The sequence below is a fragment of the Nyctereutes procyonoides genome, unplaced genomic scaffold (genome assembly GCF_905146905.1).
Source record: "Nyctereutes procyonoides isolate TBG_1078 unplaced genomic scaffold, NYPRO_anot_genome, whole genome shotgun sequence".
NCBI lineage: Eukaryota > Metazoa > Chordata > Mammalia > Carnivora > Canidae > Nyctereutes > Nyctereutes procyonoides.
Genome location: NW_026575134.1, coordinates 17,624,985 through 17,637,169, shown reverse-complemented (window position 1 = coordinate 17,637,169; position 12,185 = coordinate 17,624,985). Strand labels below are relative to the sequence as shown.

General features: G+C 35.1%; 1 protein-coding gene across 2 annotated transcripts in view; it reads right to left on the bottom strand.

Moving 5' to 3' along the window:
* PHTF2 (putative homeodomain transcription factor 2) overlaps nt 1-12,185 on the bottom strand; it is a 114,072-nt gene that overhangs the window by 24,257 nt on the left and 77,630 nt on the right. For both annotated transcript variants that reach the window (XM_055301180.1, XM_055301181.1), the window contains exons 8-9: nt 5,979-6,165; nt 4,346-4,501 (exon numbers count right to left, since the gene is read on the bottom strand). In XM_055301180.1, coding sequence (XP_055157155.1) covers nt 4,346-4,501; nt 5,979-6,165 — 343 coding nt within the window. The remainder of the gene's footprint in view (nt 1-4,345; nt 4,502-5,978; nt 6,166-12,185) is intronic.

Here is a 12,185-nt window from a genome sequence, read left to right as displayed (position 1 = left end):
GGGCTACTCCCTAGCCCCTAAACACAGCTTGTTCCTTGTCACTCCAGCCTCCAATTATGTGTTTACCTTGTATCCTACTCTCCTCTACAACCAAGTGTCAGGAAAACACCATCTGTGTCCCTTTCTAACCAGTTTCCCTCGTTTCTGACCCTTACTTAGTCTTCTGGCAATGGGGAATAAAACTATCTTAAATAGACACTGAGAATTATAAGAGCACTGTAGCTTTCAATACAAACCAGGTACAAAGCAGGAGCTCCACAAATGTTAGTTTTGAAGCTTTCTACTTAGAGTGATCCCTTAGTCCCTAAAGTGAGGTATTTTTATTTACTTCCATGACAATAAATTTTACTTTGCTATTCAGCATCTCTATTGTCTGTGTTATTAAATGTTCACATATTTAGTATTCTCAAGTAAATCATAATTCTCAAATACACTGTAAGTCGATGAAGACAAAAACCAATTTTTTTTGCCACCCTTACCATATGTAACAAAACATCCTGAATGAATGAGACAGGTTTTTGATAATTAATTAATTAATATTAGAATGGGGCCCCATGAATATATATTTAGTGTGTTAAGGATTTGTGGGAAAAGAATTATTTGTTTGAAGGAAGGAGAAGTAAAAATGTTTTGAAAGAGTTGAGCAGGAAAGTAGAGAAATAAAAAGAAAATACAGAAAGAAAAAAGGTAAAAATCAGTCTGTTTTATAAAAAGCACCCCAAAAATGTTTGATTTACTAATGTCAACCAGAATACTCAAAGCAAACACAATTTTTAATCAAAACTGTTTTCATTAGATAGTAAGGCACAGAAAGTATTAAGTAGCCAGTAATCGCTCACCTAAAATTTTTGATAAAACTAGCTTTTATCTATCACCAACTTCTGATGCAGACTTGCTCATCTGATACAGAAATGAAATAACAAGATTAAAGGCCTGATGATTATTTAAGTGAAACTAATGGGTGATTTCAGAAATATCTTTAATTGTTTATAAATGTATTTTGCCAAATTCTGATTAATAAGTGGGCCATTTTATAAATGGAAAATCTAAAACTTAAGACCTATGACTGCTTGTATGTCAAAAAGAATTTTACTGCAACATTTAGGTGACTAATGGCCACTTTGAATTTCACAAAATATTGCTGAAAAAAGGCTTTCTTCTCCTTGGTGCTGCCTGCAGAAGTGGCAGCTATCTATTGCTGGGCATCATGGCTGTCCTCAGACCTCTGGTGAAGCCCAAGATCGTTAAAAAGAGGACCAAGAAGTTCATCCGGCACCAGTCAGACCGGTATGTCAAAATTAAGCGCAACTGGCAGAAACCCAGAGGCACTGACAATAGGGTATGCAAAGATTCAAGGGCCAGATATTGATGCCCAGCATTGGTTACGGGAGCAACAAGAAAACAAAGCACAGGCTGCCTAGTGGCTTCTGGAAATTCCTAGTCCACACTTCAAGGAGCTTGAAGTGCTGCTGATGTGCAACAAATCTTATTGTGCAGAGATTGCTCACAATGTATCCTCCAAGAACTACAAAGCCATTGTGGAAAAAGCAGCCCAGCTGGCAATCAGTCACCAATCACAATGCCAGGCTACATAGTGAAGAAAATGAATAGATAGCTTATGTTCATGTCATATTTGTGTTAATAAAACCATAAAACTACAACAAATGCTGAAAAAAGGCTAAAAATTGGAAAATCTTGCATCACAGAAAATAGCTCAAGTTAATAGCTCATTTAACTTGGTCCAGTCTGCTTATTTTAAATCTTTTGACAGCTAAAACTCTGAGCATATAATCAATTATTTATTTGAAGGGAATAAGAATTTATAACATAAATGCTTTGTACCAGGCAATTGCGTATAATCTTATTTAGTACTAACAATCTGAGGAGGTTGGTCTCCTCTCTGTACAGATGCAGAAACTGAGACTCAGAGAAGTTAAATAATTTTTCCAAAATCACTTAAATATTCTGAGTCCAAGCCCATGGTTTATTCATTATGCTTCTTTCTCATCAAATGTTACTTTCATTAGATGAAAAGCTAATTTTCAACAAGGAATAAAAATTGAAAGACACTTGTAGAGTTAAAGCAGGAGAGAGTAGGAAACAGGGTAAATGCTTAAAGGAAGTTATCAATTCCACAGGACACCTCCTATTCTAAATAATCAAGTAACTCCACTACCATCTTCCCAACAGGAGACTAGAAGAAGACAACCAGATAAACATCGCAGATAGTAGAAAAAGGCAACAAACTGGGGCAGGGGTGGAGTTGGGAGGAAGAGGGGTTAAGTGAAAGTCTACACACTAAATGACAAGATTACCACTTCATTCCCAATGCCCTTGATGACAAATACCATGGCAGCCTAGAATAATATCTACTACTCCCATACCACCAGCAGATTGGATGATTCTTCCTAAAAAACTAAAAATCCCTAAAAAGTATATTTATAGATATTGACATAAAGGAGGCTTATAACAAATGGGTGTGTCCCTAACCAGTCATTTTATAATGAAGAACACCAGATCTATCCATGCACAAAGTGCGTTCCAAAAGGAGTTCCTTGTGTCTCACCCTTAGAGAAAAATATCACTAGTAATTTGAAGAGAACAGAATAGATACATAAAGATGTAAAACAACACTACAACACTACTGTTTCCTGTCTCACTTTTATTCATACAAAGGAATTTTTGTTTTGCTTTCTTAAAATACCTTGTAAGGTTGGCTTGATTTGAGAGTCAGAATTTTCTTTTTCTTTTTTTTTTTTTTTATGATAGTCACAGAGAGAGAGAGAGAGAGAGAGAGAGAGAGAGAGAGAGAGAGAGAGAGGCAGAGACACAGGCAGAGGGAGAAGCAGGCTTCATGCTCCGGGAGCCCGACATGGGACTCGATCCGGGTCTCCAGGATCGCGCCCTGGGCCAAAGGCAGTCGCTAAACCGCTGCGCCACCCAGGGATCCCTCAGAGTCAGAATTTTCTTGAACTGCAATGCAGCTTTTAAAATATCTTCTAGTTCTAAAGCTCCCTACTTTACAGATAAAGAATCTGAAGAACAGGTTTTATTTTGAGGTAATCTTTAATATAATTAAAAAAAGACTTAAAACAACCAATGCCTCCTAGCTAATTATCAGCATTACTTAGCTTGAAATCCAGAAGATTTATTCATTAAAATAATTATATTTAATATTTATTTAAAAGTTGAGATCCGTAGGATATTGTTCTGTTCTTCAAGAATCTCAACAGTTCAAAAAATAGCTACAAATCAAGAAGAACAAAGATTATGGGGTGAGAAAAGTACTTCTAAAGCCCAATAATTTATTCTATTGGAGCAAGTGAAGATCTTCTATAGAAGACCTGGAATCCCTTCCAAGACCAACTGACTTGACTATACTACTGAAGTTCACCAGACTGAACTTCAAAAGAAACGGGACAATATATCATATGATCTGTGTGAACAGGCAAAGAGCAGACACACTGGCATTAGGGGTGTCTATGACAGCTACCGAAAGAAGAAACACAGCCAGTCACCACTAAGATTAAATAGAGATATAACCACAGAGAAGATTGTATGAAGAACAAGTAACTCTTCTAAGCTTAGAGTAATCAAGGTATGCACACTCCTGCACAGGATAATACTTGATTTTTCAAAAGTAAAGCCCTAAATCATCAATAAAAAAATTCTATTATAGTCTAAAAAGAGAAGGCAATGTTCATCAAAAAGTGTCATAAGTGACATTTGCCTTGAAGTGAGATAATGAAATGTTCTGTCCATAGAATAAAAACTAAAAATACGATTGAATGAAATTCTTTTTCTATTTAAGTAGTTGTAAGTTGATAACTTCAAGTTGAAGTTGATAACTTCAAGTGATGTGATAAAGTTGGAAAAGGGTTTAGAGAAAAACAAATATTAAAAAAGAAAGAATCAAAGGAGAAAAAAAGAATTGAATTTCATAGTATGGGCAGCTTAATAACTAGTGATAGTAACATGAAGAAAGTCACTTAGAATGATAACTGCTATCATCAAGAAGCTACAAAACCTTACAAATTGTGAAAAAGACTCACACAGGAGTTCATAGAGTGTCTCTCTAGGATGATTGTTTTTAAAAGTAAACAACAAACTGAATGTATGAGTCTTCAGAGATAATACACAAAAGGAATACAAAAGTGTAGCTATTATGTGTGCAATACATAAATCTAGAACTGCTACTCCATAAATCCAGATCATATAACAAGCTAATTGACAGTGATGGGAAATAAACTTATTTCAATAATCATATTCAATTGTTGGAAGAAGTTGTAAATTAGTAACACATAAAATAGGTATATATACACATATGTAAGGACAAAGTCTATACCTCATTAGGGTAATGTTTCTTATAATGGTGTGACTTTCTGTTCCGAAGAATGCTCTCAGAAGTCCTGTCCATGTGACGGCGTAATGGGTATCCCGTTTCAGGACCTTCCTCACTGGAGACTTCATCAGAGACATTTGTTATTGTCCTTTGAGTATCCTAAGTTGGGAGTACACAAAGAGAATTACTGGTAATTTATGACTGAATTTGTAGCTTCACAACTGCAAAATTTTAAATTATATGTATTTATACATACACCTTCAAGTATCTTCAAAAACCTCAAAGTGATTGATTAGTATTACCCAATCTTCTTTAAAAATGTCTTAAATTAGTGATTATACAGTTATTTCAATTTTAAGAGTAATTCAACAGTCATTTGTCAAATATTGTCCTATAACACCTCTGTTCATGAAAACATTTGAAATAGCTTAGAAAATTAAGAATATAAAAGAGAATAAAAGTAAAACAGAGACCATTTAAAAGAAGCTGAGAAAACTGAGATGAACTAATTTTACTATTTCTACAAACCCAAAATGCCATCAATTATAAGACCATTACTGATTTAAAAATGACATGAGGCAGGAGGAAGTAAATAGTAGTTGCATGTGTGCAGATATCAGACAGATATTATGTACATCCAGATTTTGGATATTCTGAAACAGAGTCTAGAGCTTAGGTTTTATTGATATTTTCATGTTCCTCTCATAACTTTAGTAGGAAATAAGTAGCTGAAAATGTGTTTGAAAGCTGTATGAGTGAAAACTTACCTTTTGAGTGATGACAGTGATGTGAAGCTCACATTATTAGCTAAATGCTTCAAAAATCTAAAATCAGAGTAAGGGATTCTATTTCACTGCAGCCCTATGCTACTGACTGTATAGCTACTGGTACTGAAAACGCATGTACTATCAAGTAGTAGCACATACTTCACTCAAAATGGAAGAATCAACAAAATGTTTATGTTCATATGATGTAACAGAAGCAATATCTTTTAATTTGGCCATATTTTTTTACTCTAAGTTTTAAAAAAAAAAAAACCTAACCAAAAAAAAAAAAATCAGCAAAATAATGAGATAGAGGTTATCCCATAAGGCTTTGTTACAATAAATGCAGGATTTCTTTATTATTTTGGAAAAGTAAACAAATAATTATCCTTATTAAATATGTCCTCAATAATAATTTTTTTTTCAAATTAAAACCAAATCTGCTGACACCAAAGGTAATGAAGGTAGAAAAGACAAGGTAATATTCTTGTATGGGGAACATGAATGGAAAGCCAGATTTCTAGTTCAGTTTTAAGATAATCTAGATGTTCCATTTAAAACAAATTTGCATGCACACATACACAGAAATGAGGAAAGAGAAGACAAGGCTTAAGAAACATCAACTATGAAGTGCCTTAACATTTTGAAAGACGTGTAGCCATCAATCATGAATTCGGAGGGTGCCAAGTTATATCAGCAATCGAGTTTATTCATGTAACTTTAATTTTCAGCTTTATCAGTGTGATTTGTAACAGCTCAGAGAATAAATTCTGGAGAAAACATGTAGTTCAAAGGTGATTTCGATATCTAAGTCACTTTCCATTAGCTGATGTGAAATCATACAAGCAAACAATTTTAAAAATCACACTGACTTTGCTGGGAATGTTCCTCAGTGTTCCTGTGTGCCAGGTTGTCTCTTCTGGTCGAACAGTTTCACACTGAGGTTCATGGCTTTGGATTCCCTCTTCACTGCTTTTAACAGTCTTTTTCCCTTCAAGGGATACGTAGCCATTGTCAGTCTCCGTTGATTTATCAATTGAATTCTTTGCTTTCTTTGATCTAAAAAGAAAAAGTTGCAGAAGCATGTTATGTGTACCTAGCTTATTTTGGATGAGTTACCGATGGCATATTATGTTCTGTTAATAATTAAATCTGGTAGTTATTTCTCAGGATGTTAATGGCTACCTTATTTTTATAATAAGTAACTTAGAAATATAATACCTATCATATAAAATAAATCAATAATTGTAAATAAATGTCCTAATTCAGCTTACCGGATAGGTAGGGAGGTCTTACAAATAGCAATTCTAAGAACATACACCCTAACTTATCAAATGATTCTTGGTCAACAACTTGGTCTTTACGTAAAATCTATGATAAAAATTTTGCCAATTTTATTATGGTTAATAATGTATTTTAAAATGTTGAAAAAAAATAAAATAAAATTTTGTTTAAAAGACTTTCTGTAATTATTAGATTAATTTGCAATTAGTGTTTTAACTTGGTTTTAGCAATTTCGTTTACTCAAATAAATACTATTAATATATATACATAAATAACTCTGATAAATTCATTTTAGTGTACAAAGGAGCCATAGGACCTTTTGTAACATAAAATATTTGAAGAAAATGAAAACCTTATAATACAAGTTTGTAAATAATGGAAGAAGCAGAAATGAAGAAAACCAAGAAGATAAAGAAGAAACCTCTTTCACCCATTGAAATACTCTGAAAAAAAATTACTATCATGTAGCCATTAATTACCAAAAGGCTACAACTGACATTCTTCACTGATAGGAATTTAATTTTTTCAATATACAAAATACAACATGAAAAGTAATAGGGGATCCCTGGGTGGCTCAGCGGTTTAGCGCCTGCCTTCGGCCCGAGGCGACATCCTGGAGTCCCGCAACTGAGTCTCACATTGGACTCCCTGTGTGGAGCTTGCGTCTCCCTCTGGCTGTGTCTCTGCCTCTCTCTCCCTCCCTCTCTGTCTCTCATGAATGAATAAATAAAATCTTTAAAAAAAGAAAAAATATTTTGATTAATAGGCCAATGCTTGAGGAATCTTCAGAGACTACAGTGGGTGAAAGAATAGCTATCCAAAAGAAATTGTTAGTAAAAATACAGTGTAAGTCCTATACAAAATTAAAATGTGCTCAATGCAAATTAAGTTTATCATGAAATTTATTAATTTCTTGCATTTAATTTTACTTAAAATAAATCCCCTTGAATTTTCTGCAGAGTATCCATTTTGCAAGAAAAAAATTAGTACAGGTCAAAATACCAAAAATTTTTACAAATCCACAAAAGAGGGGCAACTGAGCGGCTCTCAGTTGGTTAAGTGTCTGACTTTGGCTCAGGTCATGATCTGGGGGTGGGGGAAGGAAGGGCTGGAATTCGGCCCCGTTGGGCTCCCTGCTCAGCGGGGAGTCTGCTTACCTCTCCCTCTGCCCTCCCCCTACTCCTGCTTGCATTCTCTCTCTCTCTCAAATAAATAAATAAATCTTTAAAAAAAATGCACAAAAGAATTTAAGAAACAAAACAGAGGATCATAGGGGAAGAGAGGAAAAAAAATGAAACAAGACAAAATCAGAGAGGCAGACAAACCATCAGAGACTACTAATCATAGAAAATGACTGAGGGTCAATGAAGGAGGGTGAGGAGATGGAGTAAGTAGGTGATGGACATTAAGGAGGGCATGTGATATAATGAGCACTGGGTATTATATAAGATTGATGAATCAAAAAAAAAAAGACTGATGAATCACTGACCACTACCTCTGAAACTAATAATACATTTTATGTTAATTAACTGAATTTAAATTTAAAACAATTTTTTTAAAAGCACAAAAGAATTGCCTTTAACACTATAGTTACTCAGTCCTATTGGAATCTTTTAGAACTGTGCAGGACTTTAGAACACACCTATTCTAAATGCTCATTTTGGAAACAATGGATCAGAAATACAAAGAGGTCTAATGAACTTATATAAGGTCACACAACCAGTTAGAGGCAAAGCCAGCACTAGAATACTGACCTTCTGACCATGAGGTTAATGATATTCTCCACACTACCTCCAACTACCCACTCTTGGGGAAGTTGCCTGATAGGATTTCTTCTCAATACACTCATCAAAGCCTAGAAAGCTTTTGTTTTATACAAACAGGCCCCTCTCCTTCCTGACCTTCTCCTGTAAGGTTATTAAAGGAGACAGATTCTACTTCTTATATGCTTCACAGAGCTCCTATGCTTTCTAATCATTCAGAACACATCTCCACAGAATTGCAAGACTTGGAAGCCTAATCCTCTGACCCTTTTCTTTCTATATGACCCTGAGAGGCATGGCAAGACTAAGGGAATGAGCCATAGAACAAAAATCATTTAAGAGTAGCAGAAGAAAGGAGGAAAATGGATTAATGTAGTGAAGAGAAAAGGCAAAAACAGAAAACAAAAGGTACAGAGAAAACTTGTGACCTACTCTGTCTCAGGAAGAAAGTGATAAAAACACCAGCTATTAATTATTCCCATCACTTCACCCTTGAAAACTATGTAATTAGTAGACTTAGAAAAAGACTTAGGGAAGTAAAGTTCCTGATATTCCAAAAATGTGAGAAACTACAAAAGATAGACAAGGCGTGTGCTGGAAAGGTATCTATGAAGGGTCCTGGAAATTACACTGGGCTGGAAAAACAGGAAAAGGAGGTGAATGATGTGAACGAAGACTGGAGAGTTGGTAGAACCATTAAACAGGATGTGAAAGAGAAGAAATTTATTTTGGAAGAAAGATAGAAATGCTGGACCTTGAGGGCCTAGAAACACCCTTAGAAAGATTACTAGGCAGTTGAAAACAGTGCTTGGAGGCTGGTAGTCAAAGTAGAAAAAGTGGCTGAAACCTTGCAGAGTGAACCAGAACCCTAGAGGGCAAAATGATAAGGACCAGGTGAAAAGGGCTTTGAATCATTAATAAGTGATGCTTCAGGGATTTTTCTAAGGGAAATGTACTCTTTGCTTACCAGGACAGGGTAAAGACTGAAGCTATGGAGGGGGTACTAGTAGTACCCACTGCACATACCTTTCAGCTATCTCCCTTCCTCTCTTATCTCTGCCTACTTCCAATCTTCACTGGGTTTTTCTTTTCCCCACTATCTCCTCAGACACAGAACATTCTCAGGAGACATGAACAATAAGTTACTAAACTATAGCAGCTTTCTGATGTTTCTCACAAACTGAATTCAGATAAGTTGCAAAACAAATTGAAAGGACGAAGAAAATGCTAAATATATGTACCACCCTCAGAGTTTACAAAGTAGCTCAAAATTAAAATTGAGGCAGATTGGAAGTGGCTGGTAATAACAACTCTTGCACAAGATCTGTTGCAGTGGCATGGGAGGGGCAGCCCGGCCATAGCTCAATGGGCTGGGAAGGGGCTACATCTAGAGATTAACTAAATAAATTAGTTTATTGAGAACAATGGGAACCAGGTTTTTCAGTGATAGAGAAGGAAGATATAAAGACAAGATAAAAATGAACTCTTAGGTACTATATTTGAACTGGAGCTATTATTGCAAATTCATGGCTTATAATACATCTAAATACAGAAATAAATCTAAATGTAAAGAGATAAACACACACACACACACACACACACACACACACACACAGACACACTTTCTAGCTCTACGCACTGGGGATAGTAATACCACAGCATCTGTAAGCATTTCTAGCACTCAGATCTTGCTTTCTATATACCACCCTCCTAGAAGAAATGGCTGACTTCAGGGCTGAGGCAGAGGAATACAAGCTGAATGTAATACATTTTGTTACCCTAGAAAGGAAGAGAGTGACCAAAGAAGGAAAGGGACATATCAAAGAAGACAAACTACTCAAAGGGGTCCCACTAAATTTGCCAATTTAGGCCAATCTGATCATTGAAACGAATAATGACATTAACAAACTGAATAAAATAGAAATCCATAAGTAAATAAATAGGGGAAAGCTTATCCTTAAAGGAAAATGTCAACTAACAAATGTAAAAGGAATAACAGAAAAACCACCATCTGGCAACTATCATAGCAACAATTCAGGTAATAATTAATCATCAATGGATGTTAAAACTAGAAGGTAAAGGTGAGATAAGAAATGGATTGTTTTTATAATCTTACTGTGTCTCCACATAGGGCATTTGTTGACTATAAAGAGAAAAATAAATTTATAATGGAAAAATCTGACAGATATTACATTAATCAAGCAATTAATATAAATATCAGTAAGGGAGCAAATTTATGTTGTTTGCCACTTGATAGGATGCAGCGAGAAGAACTAAATATCCCTTCTATTATATTCCTGCCAAAAATGCATAACTTGGGTTTAATCATGAAGAAACATCATGCTACCAACTCAGTATTATGCTGAATTAGTTAAATGTTAAACAACTAGCTCTCCAGAGGTAAAAAGTCCTTGTTTGTAGTGTTTCTTGATTTCCATGGTATAAATAATCCCATCATGGCCCAATTTCAAGTACCAAATGATAATGCTGACCTTGGAGGTGGGAAGAGATATGCATATTCCACACTCACAAGTCACTTGGACTCTGATCCCGACCAGAGGCATAAACCCAAATTAAGGAACTCTGTACAAAGGGACTGCCTTTTAGTCTTAAAAAATGTGACAAAAGGGATGCCTGGGTAGCTCAGCAGTTGAGCATATGCCTTTGGCTTGGGGCATGATCCTGGGATACGGGATCGAGTCCCACATCGGGCTCCCTGCATGGAGCCTGCTTCTCCCTCTGCCTGTGTCTCTTCTCTCTCTGTCTCTCATGAATAAATAAATAAAATCTTAAAAAAAAAAAGTGACAAAAGTGAAAATTGAGGAAAGCCTGATGTCTGCTCCAGGTTGAAGGAGACTAGAGAGACATGACCACTGTGCAGCACAAGATCCCAGATTAGAGCTTTCTCCAGAAGCATCAAGGCTATTAATAGGGATAATCAGCAGAATTTAAATGGGGGCTCTGAGTGAAAGATATATGGGAGTTCTCTCAACTTTTCTGTAAGTTTGCAATTGTTTCAAAATCAAAGAATATCTTTTAAAAAGTACAAACTGATTTGTACCCTGATAAGGACATTTTGAATTTGAGCACAGTGAAAATGCTGAAAAAAGAGTAGGAGAGCTAAATTCTAATTAATGTAGGTAAGAGGGTCAAAAACTGTGACTGCTCCAGGTAATGTTTAGTTCTACCACCGATCACTGTATCATAGTGCCATTAATAGCTGAAAGATAGGACCTCACAGAATAATATTAACTTCTCAAAAAGAACACCAGTTACCAGGACTCAGATGTTTAATTACCCCCACTCCTTGTTTTAGGGCACAAAGATACTAGAGAAAGGTAGTGGGACTGAGAGATTTACTTAAAATATTAATATTGTAAAATTCCACTTAGGAATATTAATATTTTTTAAAGGGAAGCTACTTCATTTAAATCAACTTTAATATATGTACAAATATAAAAGCAAAGTAAATAGTATTTTGATTTTAAAATAAGCATATATATCTAAATCCTCATTCTCTACTGAAAAATAAATAAAAAAAAACAGAGTAGGGGGGTTCTTGGGTGGCTCAGTCAGTTGGATGCTCGACTCTTAATTTCAGCTGAAGTCTTGATCTCAGGGTCTTGAGTCAAGCCCTGCACTGGGCTCCTTAAATAAATAAATAAATAAATAAATAAATAAATAAATAAATAAATAAATAAATAAATAATAAAATAAAATAAAATAAAGAAAAAGCTGGTATCACGAAAAGTACTGCAATATAGAAAAAATGGTACTTTTTAGTATTATCTACAAAAAAATCTCTTTTGACAGCTACACTGAATGCATGTAATACATTTGCTTAATAAAACCAGAGTTAACAATTTTGTTTTAGATCAACCCAAACAACATGAGTCACAGGCACGTGGGCAGTGAGGTAGTACTGCCTTGAAAACAGGAGACATAACAAGTCTATACTGATCTTACTTATTCTGTGATAGAAGAAGTATTTCCTGCATTGGATTTTGAACAAAAATCCAATTCTTCATTTGC